This window comes from Protobothrops mucrosquamatus, unplaced genomic scaffold (genome assembly GCF_001527695.2).
Source record: "Protobothrops mucrosquamatus isolate PMUCROS unplaced genomic scaffold, P.Mucros_1.0 scaffold8, whole genome shotgun sequence".
NCBI lineage: Eukaryota > Metazoa > Chordata > Lepidosauria > Squamata > Viperidae > Protobothrops > Protobothrops mucrosquamatus.
This window is the reverse complement of record NW_015386395.1, coordinates 2,930,417-2,957,550: the sequence shown is the minus strand read 5'-3', so window position 1 is coordinate 2,957,550 and position 27,134 is coordinate 2,930,417. Positions and strand designations below refer to the sequence as shown.

The 27,134-nt window shown below is 41.2% G+C and overlaps 2 protein-coding genes across 2 annotated transcripts; one reads left to right on the top strand and one right to left on the bottom strand.

Annotated features, from left to right (window-relative positions):
• The first annotated feature begins 1,840 nt into the window (after positions 1-1,840).
• ATXN2L (ataxin 2 like) lies at positions 1,841-18,866 on the top strand. Its single transcript, XM_015810238.1, has 23 exons — positions 1,841-2,106; positions 3,482-3,518; positions 4,408-4,464; positions 4,943-5,014; positions 5,329-5,479; positions 5,584-5,708; positions 5,813-5,904; positions 8,417-8,617; positions 9,014-9,189; positions 11,607-11,711; positions 11,834-12,031; positions 12,539-12,628; positions 13,253-13,317; positions 13,446-13,720; positions 14,195-14,264; positions 14,397-14,543; positions 14,675-14,744; positions 14,877-15,064; positions 15,150-15,279; positions 15,375-15,496; positions 16,280-16,489; positions 16,992-17,172; positions 17,451-18,866. Exons 1-23 carry the CDS (start codon positions 1,841-1,843, stop codon positions 17,498-17,500), a joined length of 3,078 nt encoding a protein of 1,025 aa, XP_015665724.1. The 3' UTR covers positions 17,501-18,866.
• Positions 18,867-19,664: 798 nt separating this feature from the next.
• Positions 19,665-24,589, bottom strand: TUFM (Tu translation elongation factor, mitochondrial). The gene is made up of 11 exons (XM_015810290.1): positions 24,533-24,589; positions 23,046-23,092; positions 22,778-22,940; positions 21,886-22,052; positions 21,574-21,678; positions 21,267-21,431; positions 21,050-21,182; positions 20,835-20,939; positions 20,468-20,619; positions 20,148-20,267; positions 19,665-19,983 (listed from the first exon to the last, which is right to left on the bottom strand). The coding sequence occupies exons 1-11, from the start codon at positions 24,582-24,584 to the stop codon at positions 19,813-19,815; spliced, it is 1,380 nt and encodes a 459-aa protein (XP_015665776.1). The 5' UTR covers positions 24,585-24,589; the 3' UTR covers positions 19,665-19,812.
• Between the last annotated feature and the right edge of the window lie 2,545 nt (positions 24,590-27,134).

Below are 27,134 nucleotides of genomic sequence, written 5' to 3'. Positions count from 1 at the left end.
TTTCCTATCACAATTACAGCATAATAGACTTGACAATAGCAGAACTTTTGTGACAGTCCTGTGACTGTATTTTGCTTGTTGTAATTCCTCTTTCAGAATGTCAGAATCAGCAGTTTCATTATTTTTGTATAATGGTACCTTAAGAAAGGAAGGACAATGGAACATATTTCAGAGACAATTTAAATAAAAATACATCTAGTGTGTTTTCTTGTCCACATTTAATCAGTGGGGTTCTCTCTTGTACATATCTATGGGACTGAAGCCTTTGCTGACTCTTGAGTTTAAAATAATACAATTTTCTTAAATACTAACATTGCCAACATTATATCACTATTATGCATGTGTGTAATACGTGCGTTCAAGTCAGAGTCAATTCTTAGGGATGTGTATCTAATGCAGAGATACATATTTTCTTTATGGTTTTTAATATTTCCATCAAGCCTCAGCCATCCCTTAAGACACACTGCCCTTGAGGTCACAGAGGCTATCATACTGAGAATGAGGTCATCCGGGGTCAACCGGGTAACTAACATCCTGGCATTTTGGTCTCAGTTGGCGATTCTCGTCTCCCGCACATGCGCATTTCCACTCAACCTACCATTTGTACGCGCTCCACACATGGGCGACACGTTTCCTACACCTTGTTTCGCCCATGCGCAGACCGAGCTGAGGGAAACGACAGGCGCCAGCCTTTGTTTCCTCTTACGCATGTGCACTGGTCTCAGCCATTACCGGAGGAACGCCCCCCTCTTCCCCAAAGCTCCGGCAGGAACTGAAGGGCTCGCTTTCGTTTCTCGATTGGTTAACGCGAAGAGCGTGCGCGCGCGGCGGCCGGCAGGAACCCTACCGAACGTGCCCTGCAGGAGGGCGCGCGAAGAGCGCAGGCGCAGAGCGAGGCCCCGCCCTCCCCAGGGACTCATTGTGCAGCAACCGGATTGACTTCTTCTCGTGCGCGCGGGCCAGCGGGATCTGTGTCGCCCTTCCCCCCCTCTTCTTACTTCACAAGCAAGCGCGAGCCTGATAGGGGACGGAGCTGTCCACTCCCTCGGCAGGAAGGGGTTTGAGACCGCTCGCGTCGCGGCCCTGAGCGCCAACATCACAACCGCCCCCTCCTTCTTTTCCCCCTTCTCTCTCTCTCTCTCTCTGTTGCGGCCTCGCTCTCTTCCATCTTCTTTTCCTTTCCTCCTCCCACCCCGCGAGCTTGCGATACCCCTCACGTTGCCTCCCGGGGCTCGAGACTTTCCCCCCCTCTCCTCTTCCCGAGGCGCCCGGTTTTACGGAGGAGAAAGCAAAGCGGCCAAACGGCGCGCGCCCTCCCGGAGGACTCATCCCGCGGCAGCAAGTGGGAATCGAGGCCCACGTTCTATAGGCGTTTGTTTTGCTGACGCGCGCCAGGCGAAGCCAACAGAACGCGAGTGTGGGGGGAGAAACGCGCCCGCCTGACTCCCTCCCCCCCCACTGTTTCGCAGCATTTTAACCCTTCCCCATTTCCGCGACGGCCGGCCTGCCCGCGCGCCAGTCAGTTTCCCCTTCCGGGCCGGCAGAAGCGCACGGCGTTGCCTGTATCGCGGGCTTAAAGTCTTGAAACAGCCGGCCTTTTTATCCTGACTGATCGCTTTTTATCTCCCCCCCCCCTCATCTTTTCGGTTTTTTTTTAAACTCGCCGCTTTAGAGGCAGCGTAAAGGCAAACGCCGGGAGGCGCGCACGGGGCGAGTGTCTCGATCGCCTTCCTCCACCACCACCCCGCTCTGCTTTCTTTTTCCGCCCTTTCCTCAACGGCCTTGAACGCGTGCTGAGGAGCAGGGGCGTCCGGCTCTTTTTCTCTCTGCCGCCAGCGCCATGTTGAAACAACCGCTGCCGCCGCCCTCCCCTCAACCTGCTGCGCCTTCCTCGGGCCCCCCTCCTCCGAGCACGCCGCCGCCGCCTCAGGCTGCTGCAGCCGTTGCTGTTGCCGCCGCCGCCGCCTCCACCTCCCGCAAAGCCAACCCACCCCCGGCCAGCCCCAACGGGAACCTCAGCCCCGGGGCCGCGGGTGGACCCAGAGCCACAATGGTGGCTCCCCCTGGTAGCGGGGGAGGACCCCCCCCTGGAGGAAGCGGCACCAGGTAAGGCTTGTCCGAAACGGGCTGGTTTGTGTGATCGAGGGAAAGGAAGGGATCCTGGCGGAAAAGACCGAAAGGGAAGGGACTGTCGCGTTCCCGCCCCAAAAGGGTTGACGGGAGGACTCGGGCGGGTGGAGGGGGGGGGGAAAAGAGCATGTGTAGACCCGATAAGCGGAGTCGGGCTGCTTTGCCGCTGATTGGGTGCCGCTCTTCTCAGCGTACGCCCTGCTGAGACCGGAAGGCGGATGCCGCTAAGACTTGCCCCCTCCTCCCCTCTTAGACTCTTCTCCAGTCATCCATCTCTCTGGCGTGTGTGATTTTTGGAAGGGGATGTAATGTGGGTCTTCTGCCTTTCGAAAAAGAAGGTTCGATCCCTCCTGGGCTGAGTTGCCCTCCTTGTGGTGGAGTATAGAATTTGACTGCTTATAGGAAGGATCTAATTTCGGATGCAAAATTGAGCATGGGAACTACGTTTTCTTGGAAGTAAATTCCGTTGACTTCTCGTGCACGCTGCTGTACAATCCAAGATAACTAAAAGACATCAGAAAACCATTATCCAACAGACCTTCTTTCAGACATTGCAGCGTCTGGGCTGTCTTGGTCTGCTCAATTAAAAGAACTTATATATGAGCAGTGATGCCTTCCAGAAATGAGTTTTGCCCAGCAGTGCTGCTTAAAGGTGGTTGGTTTGTTTTTTTTCCATTTCAGTAGCCTAGCATAAATTTCTAGTTTAAGAAAAAGCAGGACGAAATAATATTTGCTGAGCCATATATCAGTTTTATAAAGTTGAACAAGATCATGGATATCTCTCTCTCCCTCTCTTCCTCTCTCTCCCTCCCTCCCCCAGGGGTTGGGTATTTTTTGTGATCATTCTAGTATATCAGTGAAGGAGCTCATAAAGACCTTTTGCTATTCTGATTGGATTATCACCTAGTTATCTCCCACTTATTTTAAATTGGCTAAGGAATTTTGATGATTTATGCAAAATGTTATTCTGAATTTAGATAAAGTAATGCAGAAAGCTCAGAAATCATGGATTTGAGGCAAAGCAAATCCATTCTAAGCTTCTTTTCATACACAGTAACACTTTATGTCCACCATCTATTTTTATATGTTTGTAGAGGATGAATTTTCATGTATAGTACATGCACTGATTTCTCATCAAGTTGTCTCTGTAGAAAGGAAGTTATGTCTTTCTAAGCTGAATTAGGAAGTCTAATTATTTTGGTAGTAAAGTATGGGGTTCTTGTTAGTGGTGAGAGCTCCTGTGAATTAGATTGATGAAGGAATGATGAATGTATGCACCAAATGTAGCCTATTTGTTTAAAGAGTTTACATTTTGCATTATTAATTACATTTGTGCCTGATTTATTTTCAGGGGCCAGAGTACAGGCAAAGGACCTCCCCAATCTCCTGTAAGTTGTAGTATAAGCCATTTGGGATTGACATAGCTGATCTGTATGATTTATATAATTGCTAGAGATTTGAGGTTTCTACTACCAGTCTTTGCCAATAAATATATCTGCTAGTAGGCTTCAGTTCTTATGGCTATAAATGTACTCCTAAGAATTTTTTGAGTTATGACATGTAAAAGAATTCCTAGCCTAGAATCTTATGTATCTGCTATGACTATAGTTAAAGCCATTTCTGTGTCTTTATGTTAATTTGTATATTTCTTTTATTTGCAATTCCTATAACAATAGCAAAGTATAAATATCTGGAGTAATTTCATGTAACAAATTTAGTTCAAATTAGTAATGCTAAATTACCTGTAGATTTTCAACTTAATGTCATTTGACTTGTTGAGGTGCAGCAAAGTCTGCTTATAATTACTTTGTTGTTGTTTTTCTAAATTTGCAACTTTGTTAAGCGTGGAGTTAAATCACTGATAGGCACAATTTTTGTTTTGAAAAAGAAAAGTGTACTTTTTAAATCAATCTGTATCATAACCACATTATTTTGATTTATTTTGTGACAAATATTTGGATGCTTCAATTTTAGATACTGAATTGTGAAAATCCCAATATAATGTTCATTTTCAACTGTAGACCCTCTATCCAAACTCTATGAGAAGTAGTAATACAGTTTGAAGCTGGGTCAAGCCTCCTATATATTAAGATTCATGAAAGAAGCTCCTTACTGAGAAAACAAATGACATAGTTATTTAAGCCTATATTTGTTACAACAAGTGTATACATTTTCTGGAAACTTTCAGTTGCCTATCTAATTATTGGAAGTGTTGTAACGTTGGGCAATGGATGCTTACAGATGTCTTGATGACACTTATTTTTCCATTTCTCCCAGGCTTTTGAGGGTGTTTATAACAATTCCCGAATGCTGCACTTTCTAACAGCAGTTGTGGTGAGTCTCCTGGTGATAAATTAAGAATGTAGAAAGGTAGATGTACAGGTGATTTCATGTGGTTGTCCTGCAGAAAGAGAAACATTTGTGTTTATATAGGCATTGCTCACATGATGTACTGATCCGTTTGTAACTTGATTTACATTATTCTTCGAACACAGATCTTCATGTTAAGAATTTTGATCCCAGCTGTTTTGTTTTGGGTTGATTTTAAAATGGTAGACAATACAAAAATTGCAAGGTTCTCAACTAAAAGAAGGTTGCCTGCAAAGGCTAAATTTCCCCTTCCCGGTCTTCTAGTTTATGCATTAAGAATAGTTTGGGCTAAGCATTGTGCAAATGGGTCAGGGTTTTATCTTGAATTTCTTTAGTTTACTTCCAAGTGTATGGGGGGGGGCGCAGGGAGGCTTTGAGTCACAATTTGAAGTATTCCTGTATCCTTTTTTTAAATATACCTTCCCTTTGGTTCTCTTCTCAGGGATCAACATGTGATGTGAAAGTGAAAAGTGGAAGCACATTTGAAGGAATTTTTAAGACCCTGAGTTCTAAGGTGAATACTTTCTTTGCTGATTAGTTTTCTTAGAATGTTAGCTAACAGGTTCAATGAAGTTTATACCTTAGTTGTACTTAAGTATTTAGCTTTATTTCATATTGAAACTTTGCATACAGGAAGCATCCTTTCTCCCCAAACTTCACAAAGCTTGCTTAAGCAGCCTGCTATTATGAGATTACAAGAGTGAATATCTGGAAATAGACAGTGCTTAGTGATCGACGGATTGTGATAAGGCATGTTTTCAGATTTATGTAGTTTTCTATAGTAGGGATAGGCAGCCTGTATTAATTAAAAAAAAATTTTTTTTACAGTTTGAATTGGCTGTGGATGCTGTGCACAAGAAGGTGCCTGATCAGCCAGTAGGGCCGAGGAGGGAGGATATTGTAGACACTATGGTTTTCAAGCCTACTGATGTCATGTTAGTGCACTTCCGCAATGTTGATTTTAACTATGCCACCAAAGGTAATACACCCTTAAAATAACAGAATTGAGGAGTGATGGGAGGACGTCTGAAGGAGAACTGGAATCCTTTCTATCCTGACCTTTCTTTCTGTTGTGTGTCTTAGATAAGTTCACAGATTCTGCCATTGCCATGAATTCTAAGGTGAATGGAGAGCACAAAGAGAAAGTACTACAACGCTGGGAAGGGGGAGATAGCAACAGTGATGATTATGACTTAGAATCAGATATGGTAAGTAACCGATACGGCTTGAGTCCTCAAAATAGATTTACTGAGAGCTGCTTCACTAAACTTTGTTGCAGCAAAGGTACTAAAGCATTTATCTGTTATTTCAGTCTAATGGCTGGGACCCAAATGAGATGTTCAAATTCAACGAGGAAAATTATGGTGTGAAGACAACATACGATAGCAGTCTCTCATCGTATACGTAAGTTAATGATTTAGCCATATGTATGTATATATATTTATGTGAAGGTTCAGGGGAGAGAGCAGTTGATGACACTGATGTAATTTGGTAAGCTATTAAAGTAGAGTCTAGATAGTTTTTCTTTCTTTTTCACTTAATAAATGAAAGTTGGTTAACATACCAGGACTTGTAAGGCTTTGATTGGGTAGTGGTAATCAGTGGATAAAGAAGAGCAGACTGATTGTCAAGACAATTCAGAGATAATCATCTCAATTTGTCAGTATTTGTGAATAGTTTCATCCTTTATCTTTAGTTCCACCTGTTTATTACAGGCTGTTGGTGGCTATAGCAGAAATAGTGAATGTTCCATGATGAGACATGTCCATTGGAATATTATAATAATGCTACCCTTGTATTATCTGCACTTGAGGATGGATTCCAGGATTCAGTTTAGTTTAGGTGCTGGACTAGAAACTGGGACAATTGTAGGTCCTCTCTTGGAAGCCAGTTGGATGACTTTGAGACAGAAATACACTCTCGCCAATTCACTTTATGAGACTTATTATGGGAAAAATATAAGGAGAGCATTATGTACGCCTTCTTGAGTTGCACAAAATAGTGCACAAAATACAGGAGATATGAATCTAATAAATAATGCAGTGAATATTAGAGCTCATGCAAGATGGTCACTTTGGACCGCTAATCAATTCAGTTCTTTATATAGTTAATATATACAGCATATTTCACTACATTACTAGTTTTTGTTCTGTTCCTAAATTCAACAGTATACAGAAGTAGCAGAAGCCTGATTTTTCCTTGCTTGTTTGCTTGTTTATTTATTTATAAAATTTATTAGCTGCCTATTTTAACGCAAGGTAACTCTGGGCGGCTTATAATCATAAAAGATAAATGTACATATATAAAAACGTAAGTTAAATTAGACAAATGTTATCCAATTAAAGATGGGGGGAGTTGGAATATGAATATGTGCACACACACACATATATTCTGTATGTGTGTGTGTGTGTGTGTGTGTGTACTCAATTGTTATTTCTTTTTGTACTAAGTGTTATGTAAAACATAAAAACATGGAGTAATGGGCAAAAACATTAAAGCAGGAAATAAAAGAAAATGTAACTCTATAAATAATCACTGTTCTCTCTTCAAGCCTTTCTATGCTTGTAAACCACTCTTGCTTTCTTTGCATCTGAACATCCGTTTATATATTCCCTTTGTTTTTTAAATTTCTCCCCTCTGATTTTTGAGGACTACAAATCCAGGGCATTACTTTCTCAGTCTTCCCCTGCACTCATTCCCTCTTGCTTTATATATTTATTTTTTATTAAATATTCATTCATTCTATATAGGTAAGCCACCTCAGTGTACTATTTTCATACTGGTTTCTGATTTTTATATTAAGTCTGCCCATTCATTCTTGACCTTTTTTTTTTTTTTTGCTTTACTACGTTCAAAGATCTTTCAACAAACATTTACTCAGCAGATGTAGTAGACTATATATTAGCAATCTTTTTATCAGCATTTCTAAATTTTAATGTTTTCCTATCCGTGCCCCCTTCTTTAGGAATATACTCCTAAAATGAATAGTTTTATCTCCTAGCTGTAATATTTTGCCATTTATGTGTAACAGGCAGTGGTCCTTCAATTTTTTTCCTTTAGAGTCTCAGACTACAAAATGGCACCGTCTGATCAAAGTACATGTACATTCATATCTCCAACTAACCCTAGCTGACCATTTCAGTTTCACTATTGACTATGTTGTCATTCCCATTTAAATGTTTAAATACTTTTCAAAATTCATGAACTTTGTTTTTATGTCAGTATAGCACCAGTTCATACTGTTTGACGTATTAGTGCTTTTGTTCATAATTAAATCTACATCTTTTCTTCATGCACATATCCATCAACACCTCACAAAATCAGATCAGTTACATGATTCCCCCCTTTTTAAGTTTCACAAATACAGCATACCTAATTTTCTTCCTTCGGTTAGTTAATTTATTTTCTTTACAGTTTATTCCTCTTATATTCCAAATCAGAATCTTCACGTTTCATGGTTAACAAATGATCTCATGTACCTGTTACATCTTTCATCATTTAAAGCTTTCATATAACACTTTTTTATTACAAGAAGGAGCAAATCTGTTGCTCCATCTGTTTTCTCTGTTAATGGTAAGAACTCTACTGGTCAGTTTGGGCACATTTTGGCCAGTATGTCACCAACTAAATCCGATTTTACTCAAAATGCAATCTGTGGATTTATGCAATAAGTGATAAGCATCCAGAACTTTATTGGAAATAGTTCTGGATCTGAAATTTATAAAATTTAGGAAATTCAATCAAAAACTTTGAACTGTTGGGGTCTGAGGTGTCTTTTACCATGTTACAAATGAAGAGGTGTTGGTCATCTACAATAAAACAAATTTTTATTTTGTTGTTTTGGATAAATCAGTAGAATTTCTTTGCTGCACTTCCTTTTTTCCCCCTTTTCCAATGGGCCACTTTTTCATGGTAGAGTCCCTCTTGAAAAAGATAACACAGAGGCATTTCGGCAACGAGAGGCCAGAGCTGCACAGCTAGCACGAGAAATTGAGTCAAGCCCACAGTATAGACTGCGTATTGCGATGGAAAATGATGATGGGCGCACAGAAGAAGAGAAGCACAGTTCAGTGCAAAGACAAGTGTCTGGAAGAGACAGCCCCAGTTTGGCTTCCAGGTAAGTTTGCACCACTGGTGAAATGAATAAAAATATGTATTTAACTCTGTTCTCATAGCAACGATATCAGTTATTTTACAATGTGTGTATTAGCTACTCTGCATAGCTCAGGTGACATTTTTTAGGGTGATTCAAAACTATAATAAAATAACTTTTGGATAGCCATATGCCTCTCTAGTATAAAATGAACACTAATTGTGGCTAGTTTATCCTATATTGGGGAGGAAATAGCATTAAGGTCTCACTGTGACTTAGAACCTGGTTCTCCTGTTGATTGCCAGTCTTTTTGCTTGAGATGTTGCCTTGCATTTTGCATTCAGCTTCTTGGATGAGGAAAGTTATGATGGTTTCTTTCTTTATTGTTCTTAGAAAGTACCCAGCTATTTCTTTTTGCAGAGAGGGCAAATATATCCCACTTCCCCAACGTGTCAGAGAAAGCTCCAGAGGAGGCATACGCTGCAATAGCTCTAGAGGAGGGAGGCCAGGCATGAGCTCCTTGCCACCCCGTGGGAGTTCACATCATTCAGAAAGCAACGCTAGCTCTGCTCCAGAGCAACGAGGTATCAATGGAGGTGAGCAGAGGATCTCGGGTTTAAAAGGGAAATACTGGAATGGTTTGAAACGGTCACTTTAACAGGCAGAAAAGGCTTGGTAAAGGTTGGCCCTTCTGACTGAAAGTTCACATGACTCTCTCTCCCCCCCCCCCCCGTTTCCTGTCTCCGTTATGATGTAATTTTAAGTAGAAAAGGATACGATGAAAAGTCACAGTCAAGAAGTTTGTTCTGCTTTACTTTTTCCTCTAAAGCAGTGTTTTTAAAACTTTTTTTTCTCTCAAGGACACTTTTCACGTTTTAAAAAAAATCTCAAAAGAGCATTCCCTTGTGCAGGTTATATTTATCATATTAAAAATTAAAATTGACGCATTTGCTACAGCTACGATTAGTCATAATTATTGTTTGAGGGGTTTTAATGTTGCATTTTTCAACATAGGATGGCAAATGATTTTGATTTCAAGGAAACCTGACAAGAATCAGGTTGGGGGACCCCCAGGGGTTTTAGGACCACACTTTTAAGGAACACTGCTGTAAGGGAAATGCATTTTGAAATGAGATTGAGAAAGTTGAAGAGCGTGCCTGTAGAGGATGACGGCAAAAAAAAAAAAATTTGTGCGACGGCCAAAACTGACACGGGCAACTTGAGGGAAAACACTGGAAAATCATACGAATGGATGACAGCAATAAAAAGTCAATTGGGGAAGTGCTGGGTTGAAGGGGTTCTTCAGAAACCATTGGCTAATGGTATCGATCCTGTGGGGAGATAAGAAACTTACCTGCATGCCATGCAAAAATTGTTACTTGCTCCACAAGAGCACAAGATGTTAAATTCTGAATTATTTAGAAAGAAATGAAGTACTAGTAACAATTACAAGTAGTCCTCCCCTTAACAACCTTAATTGGGACTGGAATTTTTGTGGATAAGCGAAGGGGTCTCATTAGGCAAAACATCACCTAACTGCATCACTTAGCAATCACAGTTCTAGTAGTCCCAGTTGTAGTCATTAGACAAGGACCTCAAGCTTGTGCCCTGTTGTGCTTTGCCTCCACTTCAACTCCTCTCCATCTCTGCCCTTTAGCACCTCAGCAGTAGCAGCAGGGGGAAAATGGTGGCAAAGGTCAGTTGAGGACATTGGAGGTGGGGGGTGGATTGCAGGGCAGCCAAAAGGGCAGAGATATGGGGTAAGACCGGTGGGTGAAGTTGAAGTGCATGGCGCAGTGTAAATGCAGTTGTGCTGCCAAGCACCCAAAGTTTGATCACATGACTGCGAAGGCACTTCAATGCCCATAGCCTCAAGGGCTGGTCATAACTACCACTCATTCAGTGCTTCTGTAACTTTGAATGGTTGCTGAACGAATGGTCATTAAGCAAGGACTATTTGCATCACCAGTACAAATTAGGTTTAGGGGAAGGGGTTACTTCCTTGAATGAGGAAATGATCGATGATCTGTCTTCATTGCAATATCAATCTGGCTCAGGCTACCAAGATAGGTTGATGAGTAGAAGGGAAGGGTGGGACGAATGGTATGGACAGATTGAAATCACGAAGTGTATCGGACCATCACCAGGGGGGAAATGGAAGGACGAAGGTTAGCATGTGCTCAACAATAACAATAAAAGGAAGGGAATAGCATTTTGAATGGTAAAACGCATAACTAAAGTTGTAGTGGCACAGTTTATAGTGTATGGGATCAAAAAATGGATTCTAAATTGAAGGGAGTGAAGAAGAAAGGAATAGATGGAATGCAAATGGGGAGAAGTTAGATTTGAAGCCTCAATAGCCGATGAAATGCCTCAGAAAAAAATGATCCAAGGCTAATTTCTGGCTCTTGCAATAGTGACATTGCATTGTTGGTCTTCACAAAGTGCGTTCAGTGAAATTGCTTGCTGAAAATCAGAAGAAGCAATAACAATACCAGTGACAACTTTGCTCAGTTTAGCTGTGTCTGAAGCAAGCCTCTATCCTACCACTGATTTCACGTTCACCTTCAGTTGCCCCAGCTCCGCCTTGCTATGTTACAACCTGGAACCAGGATTGCTGCATCTCATTATGATTCCTTGTGACCTTCCTCTTTACTTGCCTCTCTTCTTTGGATAGGGTGCAGCATTTCCTGCTTCTTCCCATTCATCCCTCATATTTGTACAGGCCGTAGGGCCAGTCACTTATCCACATTCATTAGTTTGCCTCTTGTAGACAGGTCACCATGGACAAGGGTTCCGATGGGTGCGTTGACTTAGCCACCATTCAGTTATTTTAAATGTTTTGATTAGTCTGAATTTGGAAATGCCAATTGCAACTAGGTGGCTGCTAATCTCATTGGCATGATAGAATTTTCACTGTTTGCTAGTAGGGGAGAGCCATAGATGTCGAAGGAACGTTTTCTTTATGTGTCTCTGGTTTGATTCATCGCCACTTATGACTGCCTTGTTTTAGGTCCATCTAGAATGTCTCCAAAGTCTCAACGACCCAATCGAGGGGCTAAGAATATGTCTTCCCCAACCAGCCGACCCATGGAAGTCTCTGCTGCATCTCCTACAGGTAGAAGAAAGAATAAGCAGCAAATCTGATGTCTTTTTTTGTGTGTGTATGAGGACCTTGATTATTTTTTTTCATCTATTAGCCTTAATCTAATGCATCTTTGCTGTTACTGTACTGTATAGTGGGCCGTCTCTATGCTCCCTGTTCACCGAAGTCTGCCTCAACTGTTCCAGTCTCTTCCCAAGATCCCCCTGTGGGACCAGCTCTCCCTATTGCTCCTGCATCACCTTCCGAGTCAAGGACTACCATGGAATCGAGTGCTTCCCCCACCCCACCTTCACCTAAAGTCCCAGCATCTCTCCCAGTAGCTGCTGTTGAAGGTAAGTACTTAAACTGGGAGTAAAGCAGGTCTTGTTGATTGCCAATCAACAAAGTAGGAACTAAGGATGGACCTAAAACAAAGCAACCTGTAGGTATTAGCTGGCCAGAGAATCCCAGATGTGCTGCACAAAACTCCTCAATTAATATGTCATATGATTTTCAGTGTGTTTCTGAGAATGTTGAGGACTTTGTTTAGATTTTTGAAACTTGCTGACTGGAAAGACTGCTGACTTGTAAACTTCTCTCTGTTTTTTCTTCCTTCCTGTTTTACCCTAGTAAGAAAAATATTGAGATTTTACAATTTTTAAATACTTGATAGGTTTGATCAGTTGAAAACGTTTTAAGATAGTAAACAAATTCTTGTCTGTCTGAAGAAGGAGAATAGGGGATTTGAATAAATTGTGAGGCTCTTTGGGAAGTTGCCATACTTTCCAGGTGCATTTCAAGCTTTTGTTCCTCTTTCCTTGCATACATTTTGCTTTCTAACCCTTTCCTTCCTCTTCTAGTTAAAGAGGTGCCTAGCTCTGCCACCAAAGAAGCCGGCAGGACTGTAGAAGTTATGGGGCCCTCAGACTTAGTCAAGCAGACTAACAAAGGTTTGTTTCTTTTGTTCCTTTGAGTTTTTTGCTTATTACTCTAAATGTCAGATTGGGGTTGCTTTGCATACTGTATTTTATATATTTTGCACGTTGCTGTTTTTTAAAATTGTGAGCTAAGTCAGGCAGAGTCTACGGACAAGGAGACAAATTTCTTGTGTGTACAATCACACTTGGCCAATAAAGAATTCTATTCTATTCTAAAAGTAATGAACTACATAGTAATTAATAAACTCAGAACTCACTAGATGACTTTGAGCCAGCTGCTTCATCTCAGTGTAACTTATATTATAGGATTATTCTGGGGATAAATGAAGGAAGACTTGATTACTCCCCAATAACATCACCTCGCTCATTCAGAAAAGTGGAATATAAATACAAAATTGAATAATCACTGCTAAGTAAAAAATCTTACCTGGTGCATATAATTTAGTTGGCCACCGAAACCAATGTCATCTGGATTTATAGGAATATAGCTCTCATAATCCTCACCCAATTGTTCTCATTTAATGTTAGAGAGTACCAGATTTGAGAAAACTTTGCAGAACTTGGAGATTGATACTAAAATGAACTTCACGTTTTTGAGTTCTTAACTCTTCAATTGTGGCAATTGCACTGCTCTAGGTCTCCAAAATGAGCAGAAGAGGAATCAACTCGAGGAATTGAGGAAGTTTGGAGCCCAGTTTAAGGTGAGCACATTCTCTTATTCCCTCTTCATTTAAAAAGGAGGAAAAAAACATTGAGCACTTTTAAAATAGGAAAATAAAATAAAAGCAGTTTTTCCGACCACAGTTGCTTACCCCATTTCTCTTTCTAGTTACAGCCCAGCTCTTCTCCAGAGGCCACCCATGACCCCTTCCGGCCAAAGGAGTCTCTTGAAGGGAAAATAAAAGACAAACTGCCAGAGGTGCTGATTGGGGCAGGCAGCTCGTGTGAAGTGTCTGAAGAGTCTCCCAAGCCCAGCCTTGATTTCTGTGAAGGCAGCAGCAAGGAGGAGAAAGGATCCTGTGAGGGCATGGAACGCCAGACCCAGACGGCCAGTCCTCTGGGTAAAGGGGAAGCAGAGGAGAAGGAAGATGGTCCTGTCTCAGAGTGAGTCTTGGGGGAACCTGAGTACAGGTAGTCCTCGAGCTACGACCTCAATTGAGCCCGAAATTTCTGTTATTAAGCAAAACATTTGTTAAGTGAGTTTTGCTCCGTTTTTATGACCTTTCTTGCCCCAGTTGTTAAGTGAATCAGTGCAGTTGTTAGTAATACACTTGTTAAGTGAATCTGGTTTTTCCATTGACTTTTCTTGTCAGAAGGTCTCAAAAGGTGACCCCATGACCCCAGGACACTGCAACTGTCATAAATATGAGTAAGTTGCCAAGTGTCTGAATTTTGATCCTGTGACCATGGGGATGCTGCAATGGTCATAAGTGTGAAAGATGGTCACAAGTCACTTTTTTCAGTGCTGTTGTAACTTCGAATGGTCATTAAATGAACTGTTATAAATTGAGGACAACCTGTAGATAAGACTGCTGCATGTTTGTGTTCCTGTCTCATTTCCATTATACTCCCATCCAGGCAGGTGAAGAAATCAACACTGAATCCTAATGCAAAGGAATTCAACCCATCAAAGACTCTTCTTTCTGTGGTGCGTAACTAGCTCTGGGACTAGTATGGGTTGATGGGGTGGGTTTTTGGGGGGATAACAGCATGTTCAGTAATCTCTTAGCTGTTTTCATAGTTAAATATCTAATCATTGCTGCCTCTTTTTTCCCCCCAGAACAAATCAACAAGTACGCCTACATCACCAGGGCCACGCACCCATTCTACACCCTCCATCCCAGTGATTACACCAGGGCAAAGTGGCATGTACAGCACACAATATATTTCTTACATCCCACAGATTCACATGAGCCCAGCTGTGCAGGTGAGGTGGGGAGAACGATACCTGAATGGTCCTATCTTTGCACTGCAAATTATTGGTTCTTTACGAAGTATAGCAGGCACGGTAGTAAGGATACCGTTAGAATTAATTAGTTTACTGCTAATTCTCTGCAGACACCTCAGATGTACCCCTATCCTGTTTCCAATTCTGTGCCCGGACAGCAAGGGAAATACCGAGCTAAAGGTGAGATTCTTGGCCAGAGGCTCATTGATCATGGGAAATTTGCTTGGAAGGCTCAACTGTTCGGCCACTTGGAAGAGAAAAAACACAAGAGTATAAATGGCTTTTCTTAACCCATTTCTTTTTCCTGAACAGGGTCTCTACCTCCCCAGCGTTCAGACCAGCACCAGCCCACCTCAGCTCCTCCCATTATGCAAGCAGCAGCAGCTGCAGGGCCCCCTCTGGTAGCTGCAACTCCATACTCTTCATACATCTCCTACAATCCCCAGCAGTTCACAGGACAGCCTACTATGATGCAGCCCATGGCCCACTATCCCTCGCAGGTGGGGACAATAAATTTTCAAGGGAAACCAGATATGTGTGTTTATCTGTTTTACTCACATTTCCTATCTTTTTCCTTCCTTCTAGCCTGTGTTTGCCCCCATGCTGCAGAGTAACCCCCGTATGATGACATCTGGCAGTCACCCCCAAGCTATCGTCTCATCATCTACTCCACAGTATTCTCCCGCAGAACAGCCTACGCCCCAAACTCTTTATGGTACCTTTATTGTTAGCTGAAGTCTGAGCTTTCTTTCTTTCTCCCCCCCCCCCCATGTTGCCTTGTTGACTGCTGCTTGCTGCTTCTCTCCCCAGCCACAGTGCATCAATCGTATCCCCATCATGCCACACAGCTGCATCCGCATCAGCCTCAACCAGCTACCACACCCACGGGCAACCAGCAGCAAACACAACATGCCGCCCCCAGCCCTGTGCAGGTACTTGGAGGGAGGGGGAGGAACCAAATATGGGGTTACTGCATAGGAGACACTTAATGCTTGTTTTGGCACTCAACACCCTGCTATTTGATTTTACATTTGAAGTTGGTCCTAGAGCACCATGATCCTTGAAGCTGTAGAAATTCTAGGTTGGCATGAAAAGGAATCTTGCTTTTAAAGTGATGCTCTGTCTATCTCAGTTCCTGAAACTGCTGTTACGGAATTGAAGCTCCAGGGACGAACTTATTAATCCTTGCATGCTTTATTTGGGGGGGGGGATGCGATCTAGGAATTAAACAAGATGCTACTTTGCAACTACTTTTGATTTGGGTATTAATATAAGACATGTTTGGGAGAGGAGTATTTTCTGCAAGGGAAATGCAGAACTGAGGACAGGTAAGTGGTTAGAACCTACCCACCATAACTGACATGTAGTTTTTGGGTAGGATCTCTAAATAAATTTACTATCTCTGGAAACACATTCAAAATGTGAATAATTTAAATCTATGACGGCATGATAGATTAGTCAGAGGGTTATGTATTATAGGAAGAAGATCGGAGAACTAGAAGGCTAATTTAATAAAAACAGTAATTAAAAACAAAGTTAATAAAACAAGGAGTCATTTCCTATCCTTCCCATGGGTAAAATGTATGCTAACCTGAGTTTAAAATCTTGCTTTTCTCTATAAAATACTAAACATTTTCTTTGGTAATAATACAAAAAGAAAAAAATACTGCAAACTCTGGTGGTTGAAGTGTGACTCTTGTGCTCTCTTACTATAGCACCAAGCTGGACAACCACCTCATTTGGCCAGTGCTCAACAGCAGCAGAACCTGTACCACGCTGCTACACTGGCAGCTACGCCACCCTCCATGACCCCGGGGCCCAGCGCTCAGTCGCCACAGAGCGGTTTCCCACAGCCGGCAGTTTATGCCATTCATGCCCATCAGCAGCTGCAGCACGGATACACCAACATGGCCCATGTCACTCAGGTGAGTATGCCTGACTCTGGGAAGGGAAAAGGGGCAGCGGTCTTGACCATGGAAGACATTTCTGTCCTCATAAATACTCAGGAGGTGGATATGACCAGTAAGGGTTTTTTTTTTGTTTTGTTTTTTGCGGCAGTTGATGTATGAGAAAAATGGCAGGGTAATGATTTTATCTACTTCAATACATACTGGGATTGCTTGGGAAAAAACAATCAACAGGGTACTGCATAAGTTTGAGCAAAGATTGTGTCAGTATTGGTGACCAAGAACAGCAATTGTTCCATGAATTATTTGTTATTTAATAATGTTTCATTATTAAATATTCTTTGAACAATACTTGGAATTAGGTTAAGTGCCTTGTCTAAATTTTAGTGGCATGAGTTACATCAGTTGCTAAATATATGTTCCTAAATTAGAAAAATTGGCATTTTCTCTGCTGGCCTAATTAGTTGATAAATTGGTGTGTCATTTATTAAAATCCTCAAACTATTTTTGTCTACTGCAGGCCCATGTCCAGACTGGAATTGCAGCTGCCCCACCACCTCACCCTGGAGCTCCCCAAGTCATGCTATTGCATCCGTCACAGACTCATGGTGGACCCCCTCAAGGAGGTGTGCCCCAGAGTGGTGTGCCCACCCTTTCCGCCTCCACACCATCCCCCTACACATACATAGGGCACCACCAAGGTAAGACTGTTATTTAAAGCCAGGGGTGGGGAGAAGGTGGACTAAATAGGAAATATGAGCCCTCTGATGTACCAAACATCCCCACCTAGCATGTCTATAGGGGTGGACATTAAAAGATTTTGTAGTTGGCATTTCTGATCAGATAAATTAACTGCTCTGAAGAATTGATTGAGCATTGATGGCAATTGGGCAGGGCTTGTCCTGCAGATAACAGATAAGACTGTTTTGGACTCTGGTGTGCCTTTGTGGTCCTCACTGCCTCTTTCTTCTCTTTCCAGTTCAGTCTCATCCCTCCCAGCAGCTATCATTCCACACCCCTGGGAATTGATGTCCACGCTTCTCCCTGTGACCTGAGACCCCAGCCAGCTATGGCTCTGTTGCTGACCCCTCAAGCCTGGGCCATCCCTTGTGCCCAAGGCAGAGGCCCCTGAAGGGATGCAGTCTGGCCCAGCCCTCTTGGCAAGCACCTTCCGTTCCGTTGGTTTAGTGAAGCCTACCCAGGGTACTGTTGACCAGCGGGATGGAGCAAGACCCCTTTCCATTGCCCAGAGGAGGGCAGGGTTTATTTTCTGTTATTTATAACTCCATTGGGGTTCCTAGAGCAAATGCCACTTTCCCACATTAACTTGACAAGGACATGACCATATGGACAAATCTTGACTTTTTATTAAGTAAAAATATTTAAAAAGTTAAAAAAATAAAATTTTAAACTAACTAATGTTGGGCTTGGGGTGAATGTGTGGGAGGGCCAGTTGGTAAACAACAATCCTTAATTGTGGTTCTGCAGCATCAGAGAGGAAGACTTTGTGACCTGTCCAGCATACGTAGCTCAACTAGACTTGAAGAACTGTTTTGGAATTCAGCATTATTGTCTAACAGCATAATTTTCCTCTCTGAAAATAGATCAAGGATTAGTAGTTTTGAGTGACAAGTGAAACAAACCCTAAAGCAGTAGTTTTTAGTGCTGGGGTTATCCTGTGAATGCAGTACACACCAAATTAAAATTTTAATTGATGCTTTTATTGGAATCAATGACACCATATTAAATTTAAGGACTTTGGGGATGAACAGAAATGGTATATTTGTGCCATAATTCAACTTAGACTCTGTGGGAGTCTTAAATTACTATTGTTTTTTCAGAGTAAGTTATAAAAAAGGATGATGGTGTGACTGAGATGTTAAATCTTTTTTATTAGTAGAGACCATTTTGAATCACTTGAAAGTCCCAGTTTTATGCCTCAGAAGGTCACCATCTGAGAATCCTTTTAAAATGAGCGCAGATTTAAGTTCAGTGTTGTGGACCATGAGCTTTTTTGCTGCTCTTCAATGAAATTCAGTTTTTATTTGTCAACCTGTGTCATAGTCTTACTTTGATCCTGGCTATCAAATCTGAGGTATAAGGGATCTGGCATTGTATATAGGAATCTTACAGCTGTAATCCGAACCAACAGTTGTGAAATGGTGAGTAAAGGAAAAGTCCTTATTTTAACAGGAAAAAAACACTATAGAAGAAAACAAACTTTAGAATTAAGGATATTAGTCCCTTCTCAACTATTATAATTCTGCTGGTCATATTTGTGAAACAGGTTGGCAATGCTTAATCAGGCTAAAACTTGTATATTAAATTTTATCAAAATGATGTTAGTGGTTCATGTAATTAGTTGCAAAAATAAGGCTGTGTATGGTTGATAGTATTTAACATCTTTTTTTTAAAAAAAAATCTTTGTCAGTGCAGTTAAAATACTGCTGGAGAACATAAAAAGTGATGCATTTCTCTTCTTCCAATGAGCACTTTAGCTAGTTTCCAAATCATATTTCTTCTTTTCCATCAAAACAACAGTAATAATTTCCATCTCCACTTTTTTATACATGCAGATTTCATTTCTTACATTTTCAGTATTTTGAGATTTCATGTTTCCTTTCTATGTATAGCAGCACAAAAACATAACAAATATGCTTCTGTAGGGTTCTTGGTGCTCCAAAATTATGATATCTGATTGGGTAATGAAATGTCTGCAAGCAAGCAACAAAAGCACAGAACACCCAAGAAGCTCACAGTTCAACCCCAAACTACATATATTATCTTGTTGGAAATGTGCTGCTTTTTAATGCTGCTTATCTGTAATGGATTAAGGTTGCATACCGTGTTCCCCAGAAAATAAGACTGGGTCTTATATTAACTTTTGCTCCAAAAGATGCATTAGAATTTATTTTCCAGTTAGGGCTTATATTTGGAAAAATACGGTACTAAATGTGTCCTGTCTGGCTGGCTATCTTAAGTGGGGCTTATTTTTGGGGTAGTGCTTACGAGCATCCTGAAAAATCATGCTAGGGCTTATTTTCTATTTAGGTCTTATTTTCGGGAAAACAGGGTAGCAAGCTTATGTACTTAGGATGCACAGATGTTTTGGAGCTTCAGCACACCTGCATTGAGCTACGGATGATTCTGAAGGGGGAAAGAAAAGCTCAACACTCACTTTTTGATTGTTTTTATTTAAACAACTTTCACCCTTGCCCCCAACCCCTTGGTGGAACCCTCTTCTTTGAGCCAAGATTGCCATGTTCATCTACTGTGCAAACCTTGATGCAGTGTCATCAGTTTTCTAGGAAGTATTCATGTCCAATTCCAGCTGGTGGAACTTAATTATCCCAGCAATCCTCCCCTGGAGCTAGTGGCAGTATCTTTGTGACCACTCCAGTGCCCATGGTTCGAGATCCATCCCGTAGAGTGAACCGCTGTCCTTGCTCCAAGACCATGGGGTATTGCAGTACGAGCTTAAGGCAGACATTGTCACCCGGCATCACCATTTCCTACAGCAATAGAAGAGGAAAGGTATGAAGAGATGGCGGCCTACACTTAGGCATGTATTCATCCACAACTGCAAGAAATGAGGCAATCTAGAAATACTGAAATAACACCAGTTACAAATCCCACTACTCGGCAGTGAATTAGTGGGGGAGAAAGCAATACAAACCTTTCCCTCGGGTAATTCTATGCGACAAGTCATATTCCAGGTCAGCGAGAACATAATTGGCATGAACCTAGACACAAAAGATGCTTGACGGCCACCTTCCTCCTTGGTCAGGATATAAACCTATGAAATCAAAGCAATTTATTTTGCCTGTTTCAGCTTTACAGAATGGGAGAGCAGGTAGGGATACTAGCCTAGCATTCCCTAGTAATGTGTTAAGATATGCTCCAAAGTTTTATGGACATCTCTATTTTCCAGCCCTCTACAGGATATGAGGCAGCACCCTAGTATTCTGCCTTCCCACATACATTTCCCTCACTCACCTGAGCCTCAACCTTCTGATGAGGCTGGATGGAGCCAGGCTTACACATGACCAATCCCCGCCGTAGATCTTCTCGCTTCACAGACCGGATCAAAGCACCCAAATTGTCTCCAGCCTGTGCCTGGTCCAATTGTTTGTGGAACATCTCAACACCTGAAACCAATTACGTACACATTTTTGCAAATGTTGTGTAGACTCCCCAGTTCCACAAAACTATACTTTTAAGGATTGCCTCAGACATAATTTCAGGTCATAATTGTTTAGAAACAATTGGACCAGTAACATGAGAAAAGCTAAGCTAAAAACCACTGGAAGACCAATCTTGCAAAAAAAAAAAAGGGGGGGGGGGGAGAGAAGATTCTACTTACCAATCACAACAGAGCGTAAATGCGTTTTGTAACCCACAAATTCACAATCTTCCCCTTTCTTAAGAATACCACGTTCAAGGGTACCTGCTACAACAGTGCCCCGCCCTAGAACAAATTATAGCCAGTTTAAATTATAAGGTACAAAAAAAGCTATCTTCTACTGTTAATGAATCCCCATCTTTGGATGTGTGGAGTATAATATAAACGTTTGGTACCTGGAATGGAGTAAGTACGCTCTATGGGAAGCAGAAAAGGTTGATCAAGCTCACGTTTTGGCACAGGGATGTATTCATCCACTGTATCCAGAAGCTTTATGACAGAGTTCAATCCCAGTTCTGGATTTTGGTTCTACAAAAAACCCACAGGAGTCAGTAATACACCTTAATAAAGGGAGGAAATAAAAGGTACAGTGTTCAAGAACATAACACTGACCTCTAAAGCGCATAGAGCAGACCCTATAATTACAGGAGCTGCTTCCCCATCATAGCCCAGCTCTGTAAGCAGCTCACGGATCTCCAGCTCCACTAGTTCCAACATTTCTTTATCATCAACTGCATCAGCTTTATTGATGTACACAACCACATGTTTCACTCCAATCTAGAATAGTGTGAGGGAATAAAAAAGATGTGAAGGAGGTCCCTACTTTTTCCCTTGCTTGAAGGGAAAATTGCTTAACTTTGCCCTGTCTGAACAATTCTATCAGATGATCACTAGCTGTGTTTTTTAGACTACAACCAACCTGTTTAGCAAGCAGAAGGTGCTCTCTAGTCTGTGGCATTTGTCCATCTGTTGCAGCCACCACCAGGATGCAGCCATCTAGTGGTGCTGTTCCAATGATCATGTTCTATAGAGAAAAGAATGGGAAATGTGTCAGTTTCCAACATTTTACTAAGCTTAAGATTACTATGGTTGTGTTTTTTTTTCTTAAATTGTCCATTGATTTAAATATATCTTGCAAGTGCAATCATTAAGTACCTTCTGCCAGAGATTCTAAAATAGGATCATCGGAATTCTTAAAAGATTTCTTGGCATCCTAGTTCCCCGTGCCTACCTTGATGTAATCAGCATGCCCAGGACAATCTGTGTGACCATAATGGCGGTTGGCTGTTGAATATTCTACATGGGAGGCATTAATTGTAATCCCCCGGGCCTTCTCTTCTGGTGCATTATCAATATCTTCATATTTCTTGTACTGGGCACTTCCGGTCTCTGAAAGAACTGGAATAAAAAATGTGAACATGGCATCACGTGTGTTTAAACTGAAAGATTTCAAGGGCTGTTGCTATTCCTTGACTGAGGGAAGAAGTCGGCCAAGCAATGCTTAAAGGCCCTTTTATTTTCTGAACTGCTGAATTAGCAAAAAGGACTTTTACGCATCTCAGTCTTTTTCCCCTTATGTGATTATAAGAAGTATGAATAGAGAGAAAACAGCAACAAAGTCTTTCTTGCAGTTGATAAAAATGGGGGAGAAGCACATGGTTTTTAATTCTTCACCCGAGTTTTAAGTAAGGAGAAAGCATTAAGTCTACCATGTGAAACTTTGAAACAATATTATGCTTGAAATGATCTGAAACCTCTGGAAGACTCCTGCAGTCTAACAGAGCCTTAACGCCTTCAAATAAGTTGTGATAGTCATCAATTAAGATTATTATTGAAGGGTAACATTTTTATTCCCAATAGAAAGGCTGAAGCAGATTTTAGATGTGAATGCGAACTAAAAACAGTCAGAGAACCCAACTCAAAAAAACTACCCCCAGGATTTTTTTTAATATCAAGGTTTAATTTTACACCATCCTGTTTACGTATAGCTCTGGATCAACCTAGTCAATTGCTCCAATACTTTACTGGTGGTTCTTTAAATCAGTGGCCCTCTAGCAAATGAAAAGGGTCTCTTTATTTGGTCTCCTTTTAACACACTGCACTCATCTCTCCCCAAATCTCACTTTTAGTGATGGCTGCTGTTAATGTGGTCTTGCCGTGATCCACATGCCCAATTGTTCCAATGTTTACATGTGGTTTGTCCCTTACAAATACTTTTTTTGCTTCAACTGCGAAACATCGAATTGGGAATTCTTGTCCACAGAAGCTTGTGCAATGTACCGGTGGCTGCAAAAACACAAGTAGCAATATTAAAATCTCTATGAATTTCTGCCTCTAATTTGTATCAACAGTATTTTTCTTTTCCACTCCCTGATGTAAAATGTTTCTTACCTTGGATAGTACATTTTGCAAGTACTGAGACAGGCAGCCACGTAGGCCTACAAGACACAAATACAATGATTGTGATAGGAATCTCAGTAGCTTACGATATTCTGCTTTTATGCACCACACTGCTTCCCATTTAAACATCCAATTGTACTTCACATATCACTGACATTGTTATACTTCCAACCAAACCATCTTTGGACATTCTTGTACTCAGTTCCATTCCTTTCCTTTTTGTATCATTACATACAATCCTCAGTATAAGCATTTAACAATAACAAAAACCACATATACTCAGAACTTCATGTAACTTGAAAAGTATATCTAGATCAGGGCATAACTTTGCCAAGGAGCAAGTAAGTATAGATTACACAAAAATAAAATATAGCATATTTAAAACCAGCTTTCAGCTTCTCTACATTAAACACATTTGGCTCTCTCAATGGTTTATTTTGTGATAATATGAGATATTGTAAGTGGCAGAAATTCATTCATAATTGGCAATAGGCCAAAAATGAGCACACAAAACTTCAAAACTGTTTTATCTATTGCAGAAAGACTCTTTCCAAAAGGAATTTGTTATACAGCAAGAAGGAACACAAAATTACTGAAATGTCCCTCAGGAGAAGGAAACAAAAATTTGGGGGGGCAAAAATCAATTTATCTTTCCTATAAATATTGCTAGATTCCAAATCATGTTAACAATGGTCCTTGGGCAGAAATGTGTAGATTGAAGTGTGTATGTATATATTTACATATACATGTATATGTGTATATACACATGTACATAAATATGTACATAAGAACATTTATTGTCACCTTTTATTGTGAACACATTGGCACACATTAAAAAATGAAATTCTGATGCACTCATATATGCCCATACATACATATGTGATGTGTGTGTGTGTGTATACACACAAACAAATATATAAACATTTTGTGCCATTCATCTTTGCAAAAAGACTCAAAATTAAAATCGGCTTAAAATTAAAATCCTAAATATACAAATCTTTTAAAAAATCATTAAATACCGAGACAAGAAGCGAAAGGCAAGATCAGTATGATGATAGCATATTCTCTTGATCAAGAGCAAGAAAGCGCCGCAAATAGCGTTAACAAACTGCAGCAACGCTCGCCCAGCCCCGGTCATTGTAGTGATCCCCGCAACCCGGATTCTCCCACGTGTTTAGAAGCGATGCTTTACGCATACATATAATGGGACAAAAAAGAAATTTCATGCGCGCGGGGAGGGGGCTGTCTCTCTCCTTCCCCTCGACCGCGTCGTGACCACCTTTAGCATCCTCTGTACCCCAGAACTGAAGACCAGGTCAAGGCACAAAAGGTCAGGCATTTTCTGGAAAGAAGTCACGAAGGATGGAAAAACTTCGGGCCGCCTTTTTCCGCCTCCCATCTGGCTGTCGTGCTTCCCTCCTCCCGTGCATCCCCCTCCCCTGCACCGGGTCCTCCTCTCAATATAGACTTTGACTAACCGCTACCGCCGCACAGCCGCCCTCGCGCCAGCAGCAGAACAGAGGCCGCCATCTTCCCTTCCTTTTGCCGGAAGTGCCGTCATCAGCCGCTCTCCTGACCCGCAGAGTACCCGTAAGGAGATGGAGAGAAATGGCACGCGCTAGATCTAACTTCCGCTACAAATAAAAAAAAAAAGGCGCTAATTTTGAGGATCACTTTCCGCCGTGCAGCCGGCTTAAATTAAATTATCCTGCGTATTGTTTGTTTTAGAGGCTGAACTTCCAATTTACTTTTTAATGCTGTTTTGAGCGGCGAAGGAAAGACTTTTTTTCCCTTTTTTTTAACCAGTCGGTAGAAAGACGAGAACATTTGTCATGGTTGTATTACTGGAGGAAGGACCTATGGAGCTCTTGTTTCAACTCCATCTTCTATCATTGAAGTTTAAGACTATTGAATCTCACTTCAGCCTGCCACACAGGGCTGTTGTGGAGAAAAATTGGGAATATGTACAGACACTGAATTCGTAGAAGAGAAGCAAGATATTAAAAAATATCTTTTTTTTCTCTGCAGGGGTGATCACTTTTCCTCAAGGCTCGCACACCTTGGTGAACGATGTGAGGTGGCCTTTCTGAGTGTCAGAGATGGCACTAAGGCTGAAGTCAACACCTGGTCTCCACTTCAAGAGAACCTAGATAATAATAATAAAGTTGGAGGGGACCTTGGAGATCATCTAATCCAACCCCCTGCTCAGGCATGAAACCCTATACCATTACGGACAAATGGCTGTCCAGTCTCTTCTTAAAAACTTCCAGTGTTGGAGCATTCACAGCTTCTGGAGGCAGGTTGTTCCACTGTTAATTGTTCTAATTGTCAGGAAATTTCTTCTTAGTTCTAGGTTGTTCTAGATGGCGTGTGTGTGTGTGTTAGTGAACTGTTGCTCTTTCGTTGGGGGCAGACTGATGTGCCAGCAAAGTCAACTTAGGCATTTTCTGAATTTTGAGCCAGCAAAATAAGCGGCAAACAAATTTAATAAATACATTATTTTTTTAACATAAGTCTGGTAGAAGCCCTGGGAAGTATCTGCAAATAGTATCTAGATGTGCCAAATCAGAGATTTTTTTTATTATATGCCAAGTCCAAAAGGTTGCTATCACTTAAGGCACCAGGCTAGAAACCAGGAAACTATGAGTTCTAGTCCCACTTTAGGCATACAAGCCAGCTGGGTGACTTAGGGTTGGTTAGTCTCTCTCAATCCAAGTTCACCGCCCTGGGTTGTTTTGAGGAAAATAGAAGGAGGAAGGAGTATTCAGTATGTTTACTGACTTGAGTTATTTATAAAATAATAAAGATGGATTAAAAAAATACAACAAGAAGATTCTAGTAGCACTTTCTGGTAGGTTTCCTGCATAACATGATGTTCATGTATCCTCTGTGTAGTTTATTATGACTTCAAGGAAATTGACTTTTTGTAGAAAGGTCACGGCTGAAATTGATGCTAGGGTGGAAGTTATTGAGGTCATGATGGGATTTGGTGATTCTTTTCTATAGGTCCAAAAAATGAAAATATTAATTTTCTGGACCTATTATACACAGTGCGAATAGAATAGGAATAGAAATAGAATAGAATTAGAATAGAATAGATATCAGTCACCTGCTATAAATTTTTACAAAAGAAAAACCCTAGAAAAAAGATAAAATTGTATTTCAATTTGCACAGTCAGATATTTAGGCTTGATACTGTGTAAGGCAGGAGTCTCCAACCTCATTAGGCATGTGGGGTATGTTGTGAACATATGAGTACTCTCATAATGACTATTGGGGGAACTTACATTCATAACAGTCTAATAATGATAGTAGTAGTAGTAGTAGTAACAACAACAACAACAACAACAACAATAATAATAAAGTTAGAAGGGACCTTGGAGGTCATCTAGTCCAACCCCCTGCTCAGGCAGGAAACCCTATACCATTTCAGACAAATGGCTGTCCAGTCTCTTCTTAAAAACTTCCAGTGTTGGAGCATTCACCGCTTCTGGAGGCAGGTTGTTCCACTGATTAATTGTTCTAACTGTCAGGAAGTTTCTCCTTAGTTCTAGGTTGCTTCTCTCTTTGGTTAGTTTCCATCCGTTATAAAACATTGAGTTGCTAGAATGCTATATGCCAGCCACCTGATCTCCCCTTTCACTGTTCTTTTCTGACCAGCTGACCTAACAAACATTCGGTTACATGTTTACTTTGTTTTATTTACAATATTTATTGAAGTTATATGGTACTCAGTTGTAATTGACTCATAGTGGCTTACAACAATATAAACTAGATAACAATCACTAATAGTATCAACATCTGTTTCTCATTCTTAATGCTATAAGCTGTCCAGAGTTGCCTTGCAGCGAGATGGGTGGCAAAGAAATTTAATAAATTCTTATTTTTTTTTACATAAAGTCTGGTAAAAACCCTGGGAAGTATCGGCAACCATGCTAGCATCTAGATGTGCCATATTAAACATATCAGTTTTAAACTTAGTGGCACTAGAGAGGTCCTGATTCATGTCTACTCAGCACTGGAAATTTGAAGGGTGATTTCTGATGAGTCATTCTTTTAGTCCAACCTGCCCCATAGAAT

Coding starts and splice junctions, on each gene's coding strand:
- ATXN2L (XM_015810238.1), top strand. CDS start 1,841: ATGTTGAAACAACCGCTGCCGCCGCCCTCCCCTCAACCTGCTGCGCCT. Junction 5,480..5,583: donor TTTTAACTATGCCACCAAAG/GTAATACACCCT, acceptor TGTGTGTCTTAG/ATAAGTTCACAGATTCTGCC. Junction 9,190..11,606: donor GCAACGAGGTATCAATGGAG/GTGAGCAGAGGA, acceptor GCCTTGTTTTAG/GTCCATCTAGAATGTCTCCA.
- TUFM (XM_015810290.1), bottom strand. CDS start 24,584: ATGGCGGCCTCTGTTCTGCTGCTGGCGCGAGGGCGGCTGTGCGGCGGT. Junction 22,941..23,045: donor TGCAAAATGTACTATCCAAG/GTAAGAAACATT, acceptor GTGTTTTTGCAG/CCACCGGTACATTGCACAAG. Junction 20,620..20,834: donor TTTACGCTCTGTTGTGATTG/GTAAGTAGAATC, acceptor AATTGGTTTCAG/GTGTTGAGATGTTCCACAAA.